Source organism: Macaca nemestrina, chromosome 15 (assembly GCF_043159975.1).
Source record: "Macaca nemestrina isolate mMacNem1 chromosome 15, mMacNem.hap1, whole genome shotgun sequence".
Lineage (NCBI taxonomy): Eukaryota > Metazoa > Chordata > Mammalia > Primates > Cercopithecidae > Macaca > Macaca nemestrina.
The window spans coordinates 90,251,599-90,273,161 of NC_092139.1; the positions used below are offsets into that span (position 1 = coordinate 90,251,599).

The following is a 21,563-nucleotide window of genomic DNA, read 5'->3' on the forward strand; positions in this document are numbered from 1 at the left end:
CTTAGGGTCCAGCCTGGCCTTGGGCAAGCCCCTCCACCCTGGGCCTCTAGCCAGGGCCCCACTGGTCCCCAGAGGTTCTAGAATGCAAGAATTCCCAAAAGCCTTTGGCCACCAATACCCCGGCTGTCTGACATAGCCTGTCCTGTCGTGAACAAAATTGGGATTAGTCTACATCCCTCCAGGTGCAAGGGTAGAAGGCAGGTTCCCTTGGACAGCTTGGAGGCTGGACATGAAGTTGTTCCCAATTGGAAGCCTCCAGAAAACAGGCAGGTGGGGGGGGGGGGCGGGGCATGGGAGAATTCCCAGCCTCAGGCTCTAAAATTCCCAGTTAGTCTGTGGTGCAGACAGGACTCCCTGCCTCCTTGATCAGGGAAGGGGGAGGATCAGGGCCACACTGGGCACCAGGAGCTGGAAAAACAAGGGGGTCTCTGGCCCAGAGTCTGGGATGGGGAGAGGCAGAGGGGGCACTGGAAATTGGGGACGCATCTTTGAACTGAGATACCAGCTGTTGTCAAGACCAGCCCCTGGGCCAGGCTAAGGAAGGGCAGGGCTAAAGGTGGGGAGCCAAACAAGGGTCAGGCAGGGCCTTGAATGCCGTGTTCAGGAGGCTGGCCTTTATCCCTCAGGACCTGGGGAGCCATGGAAAGATTTGAGGAGGAGCGGGCACTGGGCACAGCTGGACACTAGGGAAGGGGTGACACAGGGGCATGGATCCAGCCCAGCTCTGATAAGGAATAGCAGAGTTCCGCGGGACCATAGCAGCAGAGGCGGCGGCAGTGAAGACTTCTTCTTATTTATTTATTTATTTGAGACAGAGTCTCGCTCTGCCTCCCAGGCTGGAGTGCAGTGGTACGATCTCGTCTCACTGCAACCTCCGCCTCCCAGGTTCAAGTGATTCTCTTGCCTCAGCCTCCCGAGTAGCTGGGACTACAGGTGCATGCTACCACGCCCATTTTTAGTAGAGACAGGGTTTCACCTTGTTAGCCAGGATGGTCTCCTGACCTCGTGATCCGCCCACCTCCGCCTCCCAAAGTGCTGGGATTACAGGCGTGAGTCACTGCGCCCGGCTGGCATTGGGGGCTTCTTAAAAAAGAGGGAGGCTGGGCCCGGTGGCTCACGCCTGTAATCCTAGCACTTTGGGAGGCCGAGGCGGGTGGATCACCTGAGGTCAGGATGTCGAGACCAGCCTTACCAATATGGTGAAACCCCGTCTCTACTAAAAAATACAAAAATTAGCCGGGCGTGGTGGCGGGCGCCTGTAATCCCAGCTACTCAGGAGGCTGAGGCAGGAGAATCGTTCGAACCCGGGAGGTAGAGGTTGTAGTGAGCCGAGATCGCGCCTCCAGCCTGGGCTACAGACCAAGAGTCCGTCTCAAAATAAAAAAAAAGAAAAAGAAAAAAGGGAGTGTGGGGGTGGGGCCCGGAGCGCTCCAAGGGGCGGGGAAGGGGACTCCCAGGCCCGAAGACTCTTGGAAGGGAGGGGGGTGTGGCGCTGAGGCGGCGGCGGGACGGATGCGAGACCGGGAGAAGCGCGCTGGAGGGCTGCGGGCGGGGGATGTGGCGCGGTCCAGGCCCGTCGCGGCCTCGTCCTGACAGGGACACCTGCGGGCTCGTCCTTCCAGGATCACCTGCGGGCCTCGGGGGCCGATGCCTCGACTACCCCTCCGGCCTCGGTTTCTCCGCGCAGCGGGGCGGGGCGGGGGCAGCGCGGGTCTCAAAGCTGCCTGCAGGGGGCGCCCGTGAGCGGCGCGGCCGGAGCCGGAGACCCAGCGGCCGCCGAGACAGCGGGAGCCGGCGCGCGAGCCGCAGGTCAGCCGGGGTCCTAGGTCCGGGGTGCGGGGTCCTGGGTGCCGGGTCCGGAGTGCAGGGTGCCGGGGGTCCGGGGCTGGCGGCCGGGCGGCGTGGGGCCGTCGGGGGTGTAGGGCCGAGAGGACTGGGAGGCTGGAGTTCTGCTCCCCTCAAGGTTCCTTTCCCGCCGCCCGGAAACCAGTTCCCCGGCGCGGGGTCCGAGTCCTGCCCCGCGTTGGCCGCCCGCACGGCCCGTGAAGGGCCCAGGCACAGTCACGCCCCAGGCGCAGTTGCGGCGCCGCGTGCGGGACCCTCCGAGCCGTCCCAAACTGCAGCGGAAGGCGCGTGGGGGTAGGCGGGGAGGGAAGGCAAGTGCGGCGGCCGGGGCAGCGCGGGGTGCGGAGCCGCAGGTAGCGGGCGGGGAGCGTCCGTCCGTCCGTCCGTCCGTCCATGCGCTGCAGACCGACCCCGCGCGCGATGAACCTTCCAGGAGCTCCTCCAGCGGGAATGGGCAGGGGGCGTAGAGGCGCTTCCTGAGGGCTGGCGGACCGGACCCCGGGGCGAGGGAGGATCCCCAGGTGGAGGAGCCGGGCGGATACCGGTTCCCCGGGAAGGTGCGGCGCGGGCAGAGGCACCCGAGCGCCAGGGGCGCGCCGAGAAAGGGGGAGTCGGGAACGCTGGGCCGAGCGCGGGCGCGTTCCTTGGACAGTGGTGGCGGGAACTGGGTTTGGGGGACCCAGGAGACGACGGGGGACGGGCGGGGGTGGGCGCGCGCCTCGGACTGGCCCCGGCTGTCTGCCTGGCTGCCCGCAGCGAAGGTAGGAATGGCGGGAATGGTGGCGGCTCTCGAGGGATTTGGCGCAAGGCGGCCCAAGGGCTTGAGGAGGAGGCCGCGGGCCGGCAGAGCTGAGATCCTTGTGTCCCGCACTCAGACTTTAGTTGCCCCGACTGTACCATGGGAGGAAGAGGGAGACCCAGGGCTGGGTCCTAGGCTGGGGGAGTCGGGGCGCTGCAAAGAGGAGCAGGTGTTTGTGGCCCTCGTTGGAGGGTGGGCCGCAGGTCAAGCCAGCCCTCCGTCCCCATCCTGAGGCACCTCCTCTCCTGGGCTGTGCCCGCAACAGGGCCCTCTTCTCTCCTGCCAGGTGCTCAGGTCGCCTCCACTCTGCCTCTGTTGTCGGCTCCCCCTGGGTTCCCCGGCGGGGCACTCTGCCGAAACTACCTAACGGGCCAGGGCTGCCCCGGGGCGCCCCAGCCCTGGAGACCGTGGTGGAGGGTTCTGTGGAGCACCGCGGGCCTGGGACGCTATTGCTGGGTGGGGCTTCCTCACTGGCCCTGCTTTGGCCGCTCCTGGAGGCCTTGGGTGGGGCTGGGAAGGCCGGGCCCTGTGGGCAGCATCCCCCAGCCCTCATCCTGGCAGATCCATGGCAGGGGCGCCTCACAGGCTAGTCCATGGCCATGGTGTCAGTCCCTCCTTGTTCTGCGCTTGCTTTTTGGGGTTTCCTAGGCTCTCCGTAGTCCTAGTGTTTCTCAGGCAAATCCCAGCCACTACTCCTCCATCTGCGTCCCCTGTTCCCCCAGTGCTGAGCTGGCTGAGCTGTGAGCTTTCCTGCTCCTTGCCTCAGGAAGCTAGGGACAGCCCAGTCACCTCTGGCCGGAGGCAGGCCTTGGGCCAGGCTGACCTGGCTGGGCTCAGGGCTGTGCTGGGCTTCTTCCCATATTGGCCTGTGAAGTACAGATCCCCAAATATGCCCTGCTTCCTGCCTCCAGGAGTCCGCGACCGAGGAGGGCGATCAATGGCAATGACTGCCTCATGGGCAACCCGATGGACTGGAGATTTCAGTGCCCTCGTCTGGGTTCTGGTCTTGCCTTCTTGACCCACTCACTGGGCAGGTCACTGTCCCCTGGAATCTGATATCTCATCTGTAGAACAAGAATGATGATCTTAGCAATGCCTAATGTGGAAAGGCCTTGGCTTGGGGGCGAGTGGGGGAAGGTTTAGGGCAGACCACAGGGCCAGTTAGGGATGTGTGCTGGAGCTGGGGAACCTGGGAGAGAGGGTATTAGGCTTGAGGGTCAGTGGACACCACAGGGATTGCTGTTGGCAGAGGGACACGTGAATGGCAGTTGGCCTGGGAGCCAGCATGTGTCTTGAAGGCATCATGTCCTGCAAAGTCCAGGTGAGGCCTGGGCAGTGCCTGCCATGTGGGACCACAGCCCCTGGTGGCTCTTAGTTGTGTCCTGACACCCAAAGAAGGTCTTAGTACCTCTCACTGACCTAATTCCTGAGCCACCTAACCCCAAATGAGCTAGAATTGCCTTCCCAACCGTGTTTGCGGGGTCTGTCTTGTCTATTGCAGCGCAAACTGGTCCCTGAGCACACAGGAGAGCAGAGGAAGGACAGACGGACGGATGGATGGATGAATGAAGGCGGGAAGCATAGGCTGAGGGGATTTAGGGCATGTGTGGTGAGGATGCTGTGGAGAGGAGACCACACAGGCAGGAGCTGAGCTGGTGAAAGGGAGGGTTCTAGCTCCCAGGAGAAGGGTCTGGGCCATTGACAGGAGGGGCTTGGTCCTAGGAGGTGGGTGGTCCAGAGGTTGAAAGGAGCAGAGGAGCCCAGATGGGGAAGGGAATGGAGCTGGGGTGCAGAGAGGAGCCCCCACACGACTGCCCACCTCCTGCGCAGGGCCTGGGACTCTGGGTGGTGGGAAGAGGCAGTTTCGTGGCAGAGAGGGAGGCCCGGGCCCCTGTAGCCTGGACTCTGTGGATCTGGTCAGGGACTGGGGAGGATCAGGTGGAGGGAGGAACAGGAGAGCAACTGCCCCTTATCCCAGCACAGGGGGCGATGGGAGCCCAGGGAAGGCAGGACCCTGGCTTCGGACCTCCGCAGGCATTTTCTCTGCTAGAATCTCTCGCTACCTTTCTCCCTTCACCTTCTCCTCCAAGTCCCACCCAGATGCTGCTTCTGTGAGTTGCCATGGGGATTCTCTCACCACCCCCCACCACCCCCCACAGGGGAGGCCTGTTCCAGGAGTCACTGGGCAGGGGCTGCTGCTGCTGCCCTTCTATGCCCCACCCCTCAGATGTGCCGCTGCAGCCCCGGTCTTTGGCATCAGCCGTCACCTGGTGGAGAGGCTGCCGGAGCTGGCCAAGCAGAGGGAGGCCGATGGTGTCACTTGGTGTCTCTTCTGGCGTATGGGCAGGAGATTTCTCCCCAGAGGCCCCGGGCTGGTGTTTGTCTGCCCCTGTGTCACAGGAGGACTCACCTCTGGTCCCTCAGTGGCCTCTGCAAACCCTGAGCCAGCCTGAGGGAGGCTGCTCAGTGGGGAAGCAGCAGTGGCCAGGCTCTGCTTGGTCACCTTGCCCTCCTGTCAGCCTCCAGGGCTGCTTTGTCACACCTGCCCAGGGACCCAGCAGCCGGTCCTCACCCCTCCCATCCTCAGTGCAGACACCCTGGGGCATTCTGAGGCCCTGCACCCAGCACCGCCCCTTCAAGCCTCTCACAGGGTCCCACCCAGGACTACTGGGCTCTGTGTCCTCGGGGCCATCTAGAAACACTCCCTTGTCCCCCCTTCAGCAGCATAGTATGTGTTGCCCGCCATTTGAGGGAGGTGCAGGTGCCAATCCTTCACGTGACGTGATGTGGCTCACCGCAGCCTGTGTACATGTGAGCAGCCGCGTGCAGAGGGGAAGCTCTCCCGGGCCTCGGGGACTGTGACATGGAGCAGGAGCCGCCCCCAGCCAGGCTGCTTTCAGCACAGCGTGGGCCCCCAGCACCTTTGTGCGGGGTGTGGCCCCTCGGAGGAGGGCTGTCAGGCGAAGCCTCATATGAGGGGGTGAGTGGCGCCCAGGCAGGGAGGAGGGGGGGCTGTGGCCTCCCTGGCCCCTAGCCTGGACACATGGGGGTGTGGGGAGCAGGAGCTGGGGCCCCCAGCGCTGGCCCCAGGGCTGCGATGTGAGGGCTGCTCTGTGAGGCAGGCTCAGGGCCTTAGCCTCCAGCTGCAGGGAGCTGGGTCTTGGCCCCATCTTGCCCACATCCTGCCACCAGGAGCAGAGAGCCACAGCCGCACCCGGGCTGTGGGGGAGGGATGCCAGGCGTCTCTCTGGGTCCTGGGCCCAGCCTGCACCCAGCGCCTAAAGTAGGAGCCACCGGGCAGCCCCAGAGGGCAGGAGGGAAGCGGAGCCCATGCTGGGTGGCTGGTCACCACCGGGCAGTGAGGAAGGCACCTGCGCTGATGAGTTTTTGGGGAGGGTTTGGGGATCCTGGGGCCCTGGGCTGTGGGAGGTTCATGCCCAGGCCCCCCGGGCCACCCAAAAGCCAGTCATAGTGGGGCCCACGACCTGCCATGCCCCTGCCGAGCTCCCGCAAGCCACTTGCTGATGCTTCTCAGTCTACCCGATGCCTCTCAACCGTTTCCTCCTAGACTAGGTCTCTTCATGGCATTTCTGTGAGAATTCCTCAGTACTAGCTTCAGATCCCCAGTCGCCTCTTCCACCATGTGTGTGCCTGAAGCCCACCACATGCCTTATTTCAGTCCCTCTGTTTTTCAGTCCCTGGATTTTGTATTATTTCATGTTTATATCCACCTGTCCTTGTTTCATTTCCGCCAGTCGGTTCAGAAGTTCTCATTTTTGTCTACAGATGCCATTCTTTTCTTTGCATCTTTGGACATCCTAAAGGTCTCTAAAATCATTATTAGATTACTGCATTACCTTCCTTTCTGCTGGAATGAATTCATCTCCATATTTTGTATTCTGTTGCTTGCCTTTCTTAGCCTTCATTTACCTCTTGCGCTTTGAAATTGATTTGCGACTCCTCTTAGGTGAGCCAAGGTTTTGGAGACAGGGAGTGGCCTGCAGTGCCTGAAACCGCAGGGCAGCAGCCGTCTCCCAAGAATGTCCTGGGTCCTTTCCTCCTTTGAGATCCCCTGCCATATGTTCAGGGCCCAAATGGGGCCAGGCACAGCAGTGGGGGGCATACCTCCCTGTGGCCCAGCAGTTGGGGTCCTGCCAGGCCTGGTGGAGGTGGTAAACATTTGTTATGGGAAAGTAGCAGGAGGGTTCTAAGGCTGGGATTCTGAAGCCCAGGAAAAGGCCAGGCATGGCTGGAGCAGGTCCGAGTCCCTGCACTGTGCCCTGTATGTTGCCCTTAGCCGCACTCAGGAGCAGATGTGCAGGGCACTGCCTAGAAGCCGGTGGGCACCTCTGTGCAGCAGGCTCTGGGGGGTACAGCCACCATCTGGGCATGTGTACAGAGGGCCTTGCTAGTGTGACATACAAGGAACCAGAAGACGTGAGCCAGAAGATGTGTGGGTTTTGATTAAATGGAGTTTTAATTAAAGTGGCCGGGTTGGGGAAGGTGAGGAGGAAGGCAGGAACAAGTAGCAGTTTTGAGTCTGACCGCGTGGAATCCTATAAGGTTGTTCTTTCAAGAGGCATTATGCACGTTCCACAGCATGTGTCCCCTGTCTATATGGGGCAGCATCTGCCCTCTGATCTGTCCCCAACAAGGGGCAATCACAGAGAAGTATTACATTATTAGTATTTAATTTCCCCTCCTGGTTAGCAACAGATGACTGAAGGATTAATTAGATGCACAGAGCCAACAGAGAGGGATAGGAAATTGCCAGATCCTGGCCCCATCCCCTCCCTGGGGCCTCCGACCTTCCTGTCACTCTGGGAGGCTTCTGAGGGAGGGGAGCTGGAGGCCCAGGAGGCTTCCTGCTGCTGTGCTCTCTATGGGTACAGCCCCAGCCCTACGCCACCTTCCAGTGCTCTTGGTAAGGCTGAGAGAGGTCGCTTCACGCCTTTGGGCCTCAGTTTCCTCATCTGTAAAATGGGTTTCCTGGGACCAGCAAGATCACAGATGACAGTCATTTCCCAAGCTCCTAAGCGGCTGCACAAGCTGTGTCTGAGGGTCCAGTGCAGTGCGTGACCTCTAGGCAGGTGCCTCCTGGGATGCATAAAGTTTGGCAGCTCAGCAGTGGCTGGCATCGTGGCCAGCTGACTCTGTTGCTCCCCAGTTCTGGTCCACGACACATTAGTAGCTTGAAACTGGGCATAAGGGGAGAATTTACACCACAGAAATCAGGCAAAGCCTGTAAGTCAGGGCGCCCCGGCCCGGGGCCGATTTGCCAGCTTATGGTAGTTCCCAGCCTTTCCCCGAGGAACGCACTCCTCCCCTGCCTGCCCCGAGGGTGCCTCTGACTCCACCGATCTGCTTTGCTCGGGGCTGAGAAAGGCACAGCTGAGAGTGGATTCTGGCTTGGCAGGGGCCCAAGTTGCCTGTGGGTCCGGGCAAGCCTCACCCGGGATGTGCTGGCAGCAGCTGGGAGAGCCTGCAGGAGTGCTTAAGGAGGGGCCGAGGGAGGGGACGGGCAGCGAGGTGGCCTGTGTGGACCCTGCCGGCAGGAGCCATGGGTGTCTTTAGCCCCGTGCGAGGCCGGCCAGGGCAGAGGGGTCTGTTGCCCTCATTGAGGCTGGTGGGCAGCAGGAAGTTGGCTTCAGTGTAGTCAAGAAGGTTATCAGTATCTAATGCTGTTTAGCGTGGGGACCCACAGCACAGAAGGTGCGAAGACCCTGAGAATGGGGGTACACAGGCAGGTACCCACAGCTGCCAGGGAAGCCTTGCCAAACAGAGGCCCCAGTCAGGCTCCTCCTAAACCAGGCATCCCGGCTGGCATGGCACCAGTCCAGCCCCTGAGGCAGGTGCCGATGATGTGACCCCACCAGCAGGGCTCTGAGTGGTGGGACTGGGGAGTCCTCCCTCACCTGGGCAGACATGTTATGTTCCACCTTGTCTGCCCCCAGCAAGGCCCTTGAATCTAGTGTGGTCTGGGGCTGCATCAGCTTTCTCGCCTGGGATGGTCAGATTGGCAGAAGGTTGTGGCATCCTTCAATGCAGATGCCCTAGAGGGGGCCATGGTGGGACGCAGGATTCCTGGGTAGAGGCGGCTCCTCAGTGACCCACGGGGCCTCACTGGACAGTGGCCTATTGCTGCTGCTGGTGGTGCTGGGCCTGGGAGGCCACCTTGGAACCACAGGCCAGGCACCTGGGTGGGAGGCAGCCCAGGCCCAGCACCAGCTCCACTTGTACCCATTGGGCAGGAGCTATCATGAGTCAGGTGGGCCCTGGTGACTACTGCTCAGGGAGAGAGGCCAGGAACATCAGGGATAACTGTGTTCCTTGAGTGTGGCCAGAGATGGTGCCAGGAGACCTGGTCTGGCGCATCCCTGCCAGCGACATGCTTTGTGAGTGGCTGCCTGGCAAGTGCCCCATGGAAAGCAGGGGCTTGGGAGGACTCAGCCCTCTCCCGCTGCTGCAGGCCCTCCATTTTTGCAGGGTCTCTGGTCTCTGCTCTCTCCTTCCTCCTCCTGCTTCTGTGTCAATGCTCCATTCCAAGCCTCCTAGTAGACGCAAAAGGGCCTGTTGGGTGCAGGAGAACCTCCAGTCCCAGGTATGGCTGCAGCCTGTGCCAATCCTGTTCCAGCCACTTGAGGTGCTGACAGCATTGGAGTTGGAGGGAAAGTTGGGGTCTGTTTGAGCTCTGTCACATGGACAGTGGGGTAGAGGGGAGCCTGACCCTTTGAACAGGGCTCAGGACCAGGAGTGACTTTCTCTCCAGGTTGCCAATCCTGCTCTGTCCCTCATGTCCTGAAAGAGAAGAGAGATGAGGTGGCTGCCCGAGTCCACATGAAAGGCAGCCTCTGACCTCTTGTCCCCAGGCAGGCAGTGGTGGCTGGCCATACACTCACAGGGCCCCATGAGGGTTCAAGACTGGAGGGGGTAGATCTGAGGGCCTCTTAGCTCTCGGAGAGGGGCAGTTTAATGGGCAGAGGTCCGTTTGGACCCAGACCATTCACAGGCTCGAGGGGGACACTGGGAATTGGGGCTGGGCTCAGGCCTGCTGGGGAACCAAGACTTCTGCTTCTGAGGCATGTCAGTTAATTCCATTTTGACTCTAGGGGAGCCATTTTAAATGTTTATTTCCTTCTCATAGAATCATATGTGAGAGCTGGCATAGCCCCTAGAGGTCATTTGGGGTCCAACTGCCTCACCGTATCAATGAGGAAACTGAGGCCCAGAAGAGAAAAGCATTCTTTCCCAGAGTCCCTCAGTGAGTCCTGGTTCATACCTGCTTTCTGCCGGGGACCAAACTCCAGTTAGTCATTCCTGGTGTCAGCCAGGCAGAGGAGCAGGTGAGGGAGAGGGTGTGGGAGGAGGGAGGTGAGGCAGCTCCCTCCGAGTGGAAGCTCACAGTCAGCTGCAGCACCGCCCCCGGCCCTGACTGCAGCTGTCTGGTGGGGGCACCTGGAGGCAGCGGGTTCGGGCGCAGTGTGAGAGGGCTTACCCTCTGCGGCAGTGGGAGAAAGGACCAGGCGGCTCCCCACATCCTTCCACATCCGAGCTCCAGGGGTCTCTGGCCTGTCCTTTCATAGGGCGGCTGGTGTCCCTTAGGTGGGTGCTGGTAGTTCCTGGGAGAGCTGACGGGATGGAGTGGGCCAAGGGGGCTGAGAAGCTGGCCTGGCGAGAGAAGGTGGGTGGGACTGGGAGAGCCTGGGAAGGGAGGGGCTTTTCTGGGAGGGAATGTCATGGGGCTGGCCACGATCCAGGACCCAGGAGACTGGTCAGGCTGCCATAGGAGACCTAAGAGGCTGAGCATGGGGGGCCAACACAGTGACAGACTTTAACAGGTTCCTGGCCCCCCCAGGAAAAAAACAGACTGCAGCTGATCCTTGGCCCTGAGTTTAGAGTGGGAGGCACCGTGACCCCAGTGCGCAGAGCAGGGAATGCAGGGAGCCATGGATAGTGCTGGGGTGAGCTGGAGTCCTGGCAGGCGCCTGGCCATGGTGCTACTCGTTCTGCAGAGCCTGGGAGAAGGGGCTGCCTCCTTGGGAGGGGTTTGCATGAGAGTCTTAGTGGGAATTCTATTGGACCAGGGGAACCAGTCTTGCTCAGTGACTTCTCTGGGTGTCCTCTAAAGTGAGGGTCAAATTCCCACCTCTCTCGCCTCCTGGTTATGACCACAGCAGACTGGGCAGGGCATGGGGCTGGGCGGAGTTGGGGGCCATCCTCAGGCTAACACCTGGCCTGTGGGTGGGGTGGGATCTGAAGCTGTAGGGTCTTCAGGGGGCCAGGGTGGGTGTGGGGCTAGAGGTGGCACTTTCTGCAGGGCCCGCCCTCTGCAGATGGTTCAGCTCCTTATCGGCTGTCCCTTTGCAGGTGCCTCGGGAACCCTGAAGCTGGGCTGAGCCATGATGCTGCTGCCAGAACCCCTGGAGAGGGCCTGGTTTCAGGAGACTCAGAGTCCTCTGTGAAAAAGCCCTTGGAGAGCACCCCAGCAGGGCTGCACTTGGCTCCTGTGAGGAAGGGGCTTAGGGGCCTGGGCCCCTCCGCCTGGGCCAGGCTGGGAGCCAGGCGGGCGGCTGGGCTGCAGCGATGGACCGTGAGCTGGCCCAGCCCGCGTCCGTGCTGAGCCTGCCTGTCTGTGGCCGTGCCCATCATGGGCTCCTCAGTGTACATCACGGTGGAGCTGGCCATTGCTGTGCTGGCCATCCTGGGCAACGTTCTGGTGTGCTGGGCCGTGTGGCTCAACAGCAACCTACAGAATGTCACCAACTACTTCGTGGTGTCGCTGGCGGCGGCCGACATCGCAGTGGGCGTGCTCGCCATCCCCTTTGCCATTACCATCAGCACCGGGTTCTGTGCTGCCTGCCACGGCTGCCTCTTCATTGCCTGCTTTGTCCTGGTCCTCACGCAGAGCTCCATCTTCAGCCTCCTGGCCATCGCCATTGACCGCTACATCGCCATCCGCATTCCGCTCCGGTGAGCAGGGCCAGGGTTACATCTGTGCAAAGGCTGTTGGTGCCCATGCTTTGGTCTGTGCCCAGGGCCAGGGTGAGCCTGGGGTCAGGGCCTAGTCTGCAGTGTCAGCATGGTGAGCTGGTGACGGGGCCCCGGGCTCAGCAGGGGCTCCCCAGGGCCAGCACGTGGCCAGCAGTCATGCTGAACTGACTGATCCCTGTGGGCGCAGGGCAGCCTGGCCCTCCCAGGAGGCCTGGGTTCCCCTAGGCTGCCTGAGGCCAACTGTGCTCTGGTTTTTGGCAGATGAGTGTGGCCAGGGTCTGGCATTGGGCTTAGCAGGGAGCTCTGGTTCCAGTGACCCACGTGCTGCCAGCGGGTGTGTCTGGGCCATTCCTCACACACGAGTAAAACTCCCCGCATGATGCTGGGGTGGAGCGGGGAGCCAGGGGAAACCACAGGACCTCAGTGCTAGGAGCCGCCCGCCACCTGCATTCCCCCAGCTCCTCTGGGCCAGCCTTGCAGTGTGCATATTAGGAAAATGACCCAGAGAGGGGAAGTGACTTGGCTGAATGCCACAGTGAGTCACTTGGACCTATATGCAAATTTTTGTTGCTCCTCAGGTCACCAAGGACTCATGGTTTTGGAGGCAGCCAGTGTGCTCAGGGGCTGGCTGTTGGAGGGGATTTTTATGGTGAATATTTTGTGAAGTGACTTCAGCCAAGTATTGTGTAAATGAAGATTTTCCCAGAGGCTGAGTTTACTCGGCGTGGATTCCACCTACCCAGGCCATAGATGAGGCTAGAAAGTGCATCCCTCCCTTGGGGACTTCAGAGGCCTTCTGTCCCACCTCCTGGCCCTGCCGCCACGGAGCTGGATTCCGCAGCCTGGGTGGTTGTGGGCCCTGAGGCCATGCATGAGGCTTGAGGTGGTGCCTCTTGAGAGTCAGGGAGCAGAGTGTGCCATCTCTGTGGTGAATTATCTGAGACTGGTGGGTGCCTATCTAAAGAGGAAGCCACAGCAGCCCCACTCAGGTTGAGGGTGCCCCAGCAGGAAGGAGGACCCAGCTAAATGAGCAAATGGAAATTTAGAGTGTCAAACCCAGGGGGCCCTTAGAGGTCATTTCCTCTCATCTTCTGGATGGAAAATGAGCCTCAGAGAAGAGAGCCAGCTGTTTCTGGGCCACACAACGAGTTGGTAGTGGAGCTGGGGCTAGGCCTGGAAAAAAATGTGGCCTGACCCCCACTGTGACTTCAGTCACTGGGCAGCGGTCATGGGCAGCCTGTCTCCCGGAGCCTGCACCAGGTGGCCATCCCTGTCACCTGGGCTCTAAGCGGGAGCAGGAGCTGCATTGGGCTGCTCCAGGGAAGGGGAGGAGTCTGGACCTCACACGGCCCTATCAGATGCTCTGTATCCCAGGAGAGTCTAGAACCCTTGGCAAAGGAGAAGGGGACCCTGGCCAGCCCTGACAGGGATGGAATTAGGGGTTGTCTGACTCCAAGTGCAGTCTCTGGGGAGCCTCCATCCATTGCTCTGCAACGGGCAGAGCAGAGTTCAGGTTCGTTCAGTGGCAGCTCAGAACACGGAGGCCCAGGAGGGGCCCTGTCTGCAGGTGCCCGGGTGGGCCAGAGAACAAAGGACTGGAGCTGACTTCAGGGAACCGAGCTGAGTCTGCACACTGATGGGATGCTCCGTGCGGAAGCAGAGGCCAAGCTCTCATTTTTTCTCTGATTCAGAGGGCGTGATCAGGGCTGCTGTTCTCAGTTTAAAGGAGCTTGACTTTTTTTCTCTTTTGTCTCTCCCTTTCCTCCTCTGTTTTCTGAGAGTTGAGAGAATGGCTCCCTATGAAGTAAGACAGATGTGCTGTGTGGCTGTGGAAAGTTAGCTGCCTCTCTCTGGGCCCATTTCCTCATCCATAAAATAGAATAAGTCTCTCTGCCCCTCTAGGCTCACAACGGTGTTCTGAAGGTCCAGTGAGTGGATGGGGTGACAGGGACCCTGAGGAGGGTTGGCGGGGTAGGGAGGGTGGGGATTCAGATCTTTGGGTTCAGAGCCATGGACCTGCCGCCCCCTATCCTCTACCCATCTCATCCCAGCTTTCTTGAAGCTGGACCTTAGTTCCACCCAGACCTTGAGCCATTTGACTCTGCTCCATGAGGCTCTGCAAGGCTTAGGCTGGTCTCTTCTGCAGGGGGCCCTGGAGAGGATGACGACGATGATGTTCATCCTCCCTCGTGGGCAGAGAGCTTTACAGCTGCCAAAGGATGTCAGCTCAGCATCTCCTGTCATCCTCTTGGCCTGCACTGTGGCCAGGCGGATGTTCTGACCCTCCTGTTACTCATGAACTCATGGGGAGGCCAGAGCAGGGAAGGACATCAGAGTTCTTCCCTCTGGTGTCTCCTGATGTGGATGGACTCCAGGGCCCTTCAGGCTGTTCCTGGTCCTTAGGTCCCTTCACTTTCCTGTTCCTCAAGGCCCCTGGGCCGCTGGGCATGTGGAGGTGTCCATGTGGGCTCCCGAGAGCAAGCGGGGTATGAAGGGAACTTGGAGACACTCTGGCCTGAGCTGGAGTTGCAGCCTGGCTCAGGATCCTCCCTCCTCCTTTCTCAGCTGGGAATCCAGCCTCCTCTACATGCCGTTTCCTGCTCCACTCAGAAAGGTCCATTCAGCTAGCCCTGGGTCTAGCCTCAGGCCTGCCCCACTCTCCATTAACTTTTTTTTAAAAAAAGAATTCAGTTTTGGAAAAATCTATTATTTTCCAAGTTCAAGGAACCTGTTGGGCTAGCACAGGGCCTAGTCGAGGAACTCTGTGAGAAAGACTCCAGGCCAGAGGCAGTGATGTAGCTCTCTGTGTCCCCAGAGGATAGAGAATTCAGGGTGAGAGACACGGGCTGCTTTTCCCAGTTCCCAGGGGACTTTTGCCTCACTGTCCCCTGGCTCTCACAGCAGCCCCTGGTGGATGCTCTCGCTGGTTGAGGAACAGGCCAAGGTGCAGGTGGCAGTTGGTGGTGAGACCCGAAGTCCTAAGACTTCTAAGAGGGCAGGAATGGGAGAGAGGGCTCCCTGGAGGAGGTGCCACCCAGTGGGTCTTGCAGGATGGGCAGGCAGGGTCTCACTGGCATGAGGGTGGGGGCAGCAGGTGTGTCAGGTGGGGGGCAAAGCCTGAGACAAGACCCTGAGGAAGGAATGAGCATGTGAGCACTGGTCAGGGAAGGGTGGCCTGGCTGCCAAGTGACAGAGAGAGATGAACAGCATGGGCAGGAAGCGTGGAGGCCAAGTCAGGCCTGTTCATACCGGGGGAAGGAATGGAGGTTTCCCCTGTTGGTCCATGGCTCTTCAGTTCTTGGATCAATGACTCCTTTGGACAACTTACGAAAGCTCCACCTACGCTTCAGGGTGGGACACATGCACATAAAGCCCCACCTGGAATCATGGGGCATATTCTTGGACCATAGGGTTAGCCCCCAATGTGGGTAATGGAGATCCCCAGAAAGGGGCAGCCTGCAAGCCAGGGGACACAGGGCTGCAGAGGGCACCTCCACAAGGGGTGGGCAGCAGCTCTGGGACCCACATTCTCTGACACGCCTGGGCACCCCAGAGTGGCGGCATGTCATGCTAGACGGCTTTGGCATCCCTTCCAGCTGGAAGGTCAATGTTTGGGGTCTAGGAGGGCAAGATGTGAGTGTATGAGTCACAGATGCAGCCCAGGGTACATTGCTGGGCCTGGCTGAGGCTCAGCTATGATTCCATTTGGGCCCTGATGCTGTCCCCGCTCCCTGGGCACCAGGGTCCAGGGCTCTCAGCCTATGGGGATTTCTTTTAAATAAACTTACTCTATTTGTGTTTTTTTAAAAAAATGAGTAATGTTTTGCCCACGCTAAAACATTAAAAAGGAACAAAAGAGTATAGTATAGTAGAAAGTTGTTCTCCACACCCCCCTGGTTCCCCACCCCCAGTTCCCTGCCTGCAAGGCCATGTTAAGAATCCTTCCAGAGATATTCTTTGCATATATAGTCAAGTGCTATTAAGGTACGTTTTGTTTCTGTCCCCACACGGGGCTTTCTTTGCAGAGTGCAGTGGAAGACTCCCCTTGTGGATTCCCTCTTCTGTACAAGTAAACAATTGGGACAGACCAGGGATTTCCATACTGTGCTCCCAGAAGCCTTCGGGTTGGCTCTGCTGTCCCCACCAATTCACTGATTCAATAAACATTTAAGAAGCCCCTTCCCTTCCCCAGCAGCTTCACCTCTGTGACTGCCTGGGAATGTGGGCGACAAGGTTTGCTGCTAACAGTTTGAAAACCAGCAAAGCAGGTGGCCCAGGGCCCAGGCAGCTCTGCAACACCCCTGTGGCTGCTTGGCTCTGCTCTGTTGCCTCAAATGACAGGAAACTCACTATTGCCTGAGGCAGTCCATCTCTCCTGTGAACAGCTCAGCTGAAAAAGTCTTACCTACCCTGAGCCACAATCTGCCTCCCTATAATTTCCACCCACTGATTCTCCATTCTGCCCTTAGAGGGCAGAGTGCTGACAGGTCCAGGACTTGGTCCCATTTTACAAATGAAGAAACTGAGGCTCAGAGAGACAAAGTTTTAAAACATTCCTGTTTACAGGGCTGGAACCCAGGGAGGGATATGCTTTTCTCAGGAATAATGTCAGAATTAATATAGCTTCCCAGTCAATGAGGACTATATAAATTACTGTTTGCAAAGCACTAAGAATGGTGTCTGGCACAGAGTCAGTGCTATGTAATGTAGATGTGACAATGAGAGAGCCTGAGATTTTATGTTTGCGAGTCCAACAAGAGGCAGGGCAGTGCCAGCTCCCTGTTGCTTGGAAGCAATGAGCAAGTCTATGACCCTCCTGTTGAGGCCCTGTTGCAGGTAACCAAGCCCCCATGGAATGGAGCTGAGGAGCTCCTGAGAATGGGCTTGTCTGGTTACTGTTTGGATTCAGAAATGACCTAAGAAATTCAGAACAGACAGACTCACCTTGTCCTGAGTTGCCTCTGGGCTCTTGGAATGTCCACAGCAAGTCCATTCCTCTCCTCGGGCCTCAATTTACCCACCTGTAAAACAAGAGGATTGGACCACATAAGAGATCAGAAGCCACCAGGGTTTCTCTTTTTCTCTGTAATTTGAATAAGTTAACAAAATTTAAATCTTAGGAGATCATACCCAGAAAACCATCTCCCCAGCCCCACCTGAGATCTGGTAACAGCAGGCACGCATTTTGCATGGCGGTGAAGACCAGGTAAACGCCCCACCAGCTGCCACCTGTGTGTGCTACCTGTAGGCGCCTGTTCACTACCCATAGACGAGATGGTTTCTGTGGATGTTCCCAGCTCCAGAGTTAAGTAGAGCACATCTTTCCTTGCACCTTCTTTTTTTTTTTTTTTGGAGATGGAATCTTGCTCTGTCGCCCAGGCTGGAGTGTAGTGGCTTGATCTCAGCTCACTACAAGCTCTGCCTCCCAGGTTCATGCCATTCTCCTGCCTCAGCCTCCCGAGTAGCTGGGACTACAGGTGCCCGCCACCATGCCCAGCTAATTTTTTGTATTTTTAGTAGAGATGGGGCTTCACCATGTTAGCCAGGATGGTCTCGATCTCCTGACCTCGTGATCTGCCTGCCTTGGCCTCCCAAAGTGCTGGCATTACAGACGTGAGCCACCCCGCCCAACCTTCTTGCACCTTCTGAGTGTCCCTGTCTCAGAGCTGACAATGCAGAGATGGATGTAGGAAAGCCCTGCCCCCGAGGGGCCCAGATGTGGTAGGGATCTGCTGCACTTCAGTAGGAAACTTCTCTGAGATCTCTATCCTGGACTTGAAGGATGGGTAGGGTTTCTGCCAGGTAGAGGGGAGTGTAATCTGGTCTTGCCAGAATCAAAACTGTTAAACAGAAGTCATCCCTCAGTGATCATCAAGGTTGCCTTCCTAAATTAGGGGATTTTTTTTTTTTTTTTTGTCCATTCTTTTATGAAATCTATGCCACCTTTCCTACAGGGCTGAGGTCTGCTTCCTGGCTGGCAGATCCAGCCATTTCCCGAGTATAAGACTGGGAATCGGTAGGCTTGGATTTCTGTCTGGCTCTCACTCAGTGATTTCAGGCAGATTACTGTCTCCCTGGACCTCAGTATTTCCTTGCAAATGTTAAGATGGCCATGTAAATGTTAACACGTAATTCTCTCATTTCTCTCCAGAGGGCTGTGGGTGGGTTTGGAGGGGAGAAATGGCATCTCCTTTGGCCTGGGACCTCCTCGCCTCTTTTACCCCCCAAGCTGCCTCTTCGCAAGGGCTTCTGGAGACCCCAAGTCAAATGGCAAATGGGGAAGAGAAGACAGGGTATGGAGTATAAGAGGTCTAGATCCCCTACAGGTCTGATCTGGCTGGTACTGCCCCTAACCAGTGAGGCCACCCTCCAGACCCCTTCCCACTCTCCAAAGGGAAGCCTGTCGTAGCCTTATTAACCAAGATCAACCAACATGGAGGTGACTGATCTTGGTTAAGGCTGCGACCAACATGGAAGTGATTGATCTTGGTTAAGGCTACGACACATTTCCCTTTAGAGAAAAATAATGTTTTCCCCCTCAAAAAATCATGCGTTAATTCCCTCCAACCAAACTAAGTGCCAGGACTACTCCAAAAACTCCTCAATGACCATCTGGACGTTTGTACATGGGTTTCCATTTCTTGGGTGCCTGCTCTCCTGTTACCTCCCAGCGGCCTGTGAAAAAGGCAAGGCATATTACTTCCACTTAACAGAAGAGGATGCTAGGGCGAGGTGGCAGGAAATGACTGGTCCAAGACCTTATAGTCAGGAAAAGGGGAAGAGGGTGCTGCTCTGGAGTTCTGAACTCTTGCCCTGCTTAACCCTGGTTTCTCAGATCTCTGATGCTGGTCTCTTCTCCCCAGGTACAATGGCTTGGTGACTGGCACAAGGGCTAAGGGCATCATTGCCATCTGCTGGGTGCTGTCGTTTGCCATCGGCCTGACTCCCATGCTGGGTTGGAACAACTGCGGTCAGCCAAAGGAGGGCAAGAACCACTCCCAGGGCTGCGGGGAGGGCCAGGTGGCCTGTCTCTTTGAGGATGTGGTCCCCATGAACTACATGGTGTACTTCAACTTCTTTGCCTGTGTGCTCGTGCCCCTGCTGCTCATGCTGGGTGTCTATTTGCGTATCTTCCTGGCGGCGCGACGACAGCTGAAGCAGATGGAGAGCCAGCCTCTGCCAGGGGAACGGGCACGGTCCACACTGCAGAAGGAGGTTCATGCTGCCAAGTCGCTGGCCATCATTGTGGGGCTCTTTGCCCTCTGCTGGCTGCCCCTACACATCATCAACTGCTTCACTTTCTTCTGCCCCGACTGCAACCACGCCCCTCTCTGGCTCATGTACCTGGCCATCGTCCTCTCCCACACCAATTCGGTTGTGAATCCCTTCATCTACGCCTACCGTATCCGCGAGTTCCGCCAGACGTTCCGCAAGATCATTCGCAGCCATGTCCTGAGGCAGCAAGAACCTTTCAAGGCAGCTGGCACCAGTGCCCGGGTTTTGGCAGCTCATGGCAGTGATGGAGAGCAGGTCAGCCTCCGTCTCAACGGCCACCCGCCGGGAGTGTGGGCCAACGGCAGTGCTCCCCACCCTGAGCGGAGGCCCAATGGCTATGCCCTGGGGCTGGTGAGTGGAGGGAGTACCCAAGAGTCCCAGGGGAACACGAGCCTCCCAGATGTGGAGCTCCTTAGCCATGAGCTCAAGGGAGTGTGCCCAGAGCCCCCTGGCCTAGACGACCCCCTGGCCCAGGGTGGAGCAGGAGTGTCCTGATGATCCATGGAGTTTGCCCCTTCCTAAGGGAAGGGAATCTTTATCTTTCTGGTTGGCTTGACCAGTCACGTTGGGAGAAAAGAGAGAGTGCCAGGAGACCCCGAGGGCAGCCAGTTCCTACTTTGGACTGAGAGGAGGGAGCCCCAGGCTGGAGCAGCATGAGGCCCAGCAAGAAGGGCTTGGGGTCTGAGGAAGCAGACATTTCATGCTGTGAGGCCTTGCACCAGGTGGGGGCCACAGCACCAGCAGCATCTTTACTGGGCAGGGCCCAGCCCTCCACTGCAGAAGCATCTGGAAGCACCACCTTGTCTCCACAGAGCAGCTTGGGCACAGCAGACTGGCTTGGCCCTGAGGCTGGGGAGTGGCTCCAACAGCCTCCTGCCACCCACACACCACTCTCCCTAGACTCTCCTAGGGTTCAGGAGCTGCTGGGCCCAGAGGTGACATTTGACTTTTTTCCAGGAAAAATGTAAGTGTGAGGAAACCCTTTTTATTTTATTACCTTTCACTCCCTGGCTGCTGGGTCTGCTGTCGGTCCTGCTGCTAAACCTGGCACCAGAGCCTCTGCCCGGGAGCCTCAGGCAGTCCTCTCCCGCTGTCACGGCTGCCATCCACTTCTCAGTCCCAGGGCCATCTCTTGGAGTGACAAATCTGGGATCAAGGACAGGGAGTTGTAACGGAGCAGTGCCAGAGCATGGGCCCAGGCCCCAGGGGAGAGGTTGGGGCTGGCAGGCCACTGGCATGTACTGAGTAGCACAGAGCTACCCGGTGAGAGGCCTTGTCTAACTGCCTTTCCTTCTAAAGGGAATGTTTTTTTCTGAGATAAAATAAAAATGAGCCACATCGTGTTTTAAGCTTGTCCAAATAAGAATGGTGTCTGAGTTCGTTTCCTACTCCATAGCTAGGCCTGTGCACACATACCGGCATGTGTTGTGTATGAGAGAGTGTGTGCGTATGTGCAGACACCCTGCCTGTCCCAGGGGCCCTCCCCCAGGCTCCTGTCCTCGAGGGGACAGGCTGCCTGGCTGCACCACAATCCAACCTGCATTTCTATGAGGGCCCACAGGGGCTGTGGGAGAAGGGGCTTTCCCCAGCAACTCCCTCCCCCCTTATCTTCCTACATCTTTAAGGGAAGATCTCTTTGTATGTTACCTTCTCGGAACTGTGACCTGCTACCCCTGCCCTGCTCCACCCTTTAGCAGAGGTCACAGAGGTATCTATCTGCAAACAGATCTGGGCAGGGACTACACTGCCTTCCCCTAGAATCCCCCTCCTTCTATTCTTAACAAAAGAAACCTAGAAGGAAGGGGTGTTTTTGCTCTGACCCCGGCCTCAGGGGTCTCCTGCCTGAGGAGGTGGTGCCATCTTTCTGTGATGGAGAAGTTTGAGGCCTGGAAGGCGTTTAGCAACCTGCCCCTGCCTGAGGTTGGCGGGGAGCTGTGATTGTCCCGATTTGGTCTCATTCACTCTGGGTTTCCGGAAGGAGTGTTCGAATGTCAAGGGTAATCCTCACATAGCCCTGTGAGCCCTGTTTTACAGATGATTAACAAGCCCAGAGAGGTTACATGCTTGCTCCAGGTCACACAGCTAGTAAGTGGCAGAAGTGAACTTAAAACCCAGGTCTATCTGACTGTAAAATCCATGTTCTTTTTTTCCATTAACTTATGATGAACTATTTGAACCAAACCAAAAAGTATAAAACATCATGTCCCTAGCACTCTGCTTAAGAACTGAAACATGACAATGTTGGATCTGACCCCTGCCCATCATTACCCTGCCTCCTAGGCCTGGAAACAACCACTTTCCTGAATTTCATTTCTTTCCATTGCTCTTCTTCTTCTTTCCATTGCTCCTCTTCTTCTTCTTCTTCTTCTTCTTCTTCTTCTTCTTCTTCTTCTTTCTTCTTCTTTCTTTCTTTCTTCTTCTTCTTCTTCTTCTTCTTCTTCTTCTTCTTCTTCTTCTTCTTCTTCCTTCTTCTTCTTCTTCTTCTTCTTCTTCTTCTTCTTCTTCTTCTTCTTCTTCTTCTTCTTCTTTTTTCTTCTTCTTCTTCCTCTTCCTCCTCCTCCTCCTCCTCCTCCTCCTCCTCCTCCTCCTCCTCCTTCTTCTTCCTCCTCCTCCTTCTTCTTCTTCTTCTTCTTCTTCTTCTTCTTCTTCTTCT

The 21,563-nt window shown here is 57.7% G+C and overlaps 2 protein-coding genes across 3 annotated transcripts in view; both read left to right on the forward strand.

Moving 5' to 3' along the window:
* LOC105498490 (sperm antigen with calponin homology and coiled-coil domains 1 like) overlaps positions 1-9,906 on the forward strand; it is a 160,733-nt gene extending 150,827 nt beyond the window's left edge. Inside the window, exon 17 of the transcript XR_011613941.1 lies at positions 9,789-9,906. The gene's annotated coding sequence lies outside the window, so the exon portion shown is untranslated. The remainder of the gene's footprint in view (positions 1-9,788) is intronic.
* On the forward strand, positions 1,514-19,909 carry LOC105498492 (adenosine A2a receptor). 2 transcript variants are annotated; one of them, XM_024798188.2, is made up of 2 exons: positions 1,514-1,809; positions 18,499-19,909. In XM_024798188.2, the coding sequence occupies exons 1-2, from the start codon at positions 1,556-1,558 to the stop codon at positions 19,403-19,405; spliced, it is 1,161 nt and encodes a 386-aa protein (XP_024653956.2). In that variant the 5' UTR covers positions 1,514-1,555; the 3' UTR covers positions 19,406-19,909. The 2 variants fall into 2 exon arrangements, with proteins under 2 accessions (XP_024653956.2, XP_070936216.1); XM_071080115.1 differs by lacking the exon at positions 1,514-1,809 and adding an exon at positions 11,292-11,614.
* The last annotated feature ends 1,654 nt before the right edge of the window (positions 19,910-21,563 follow it).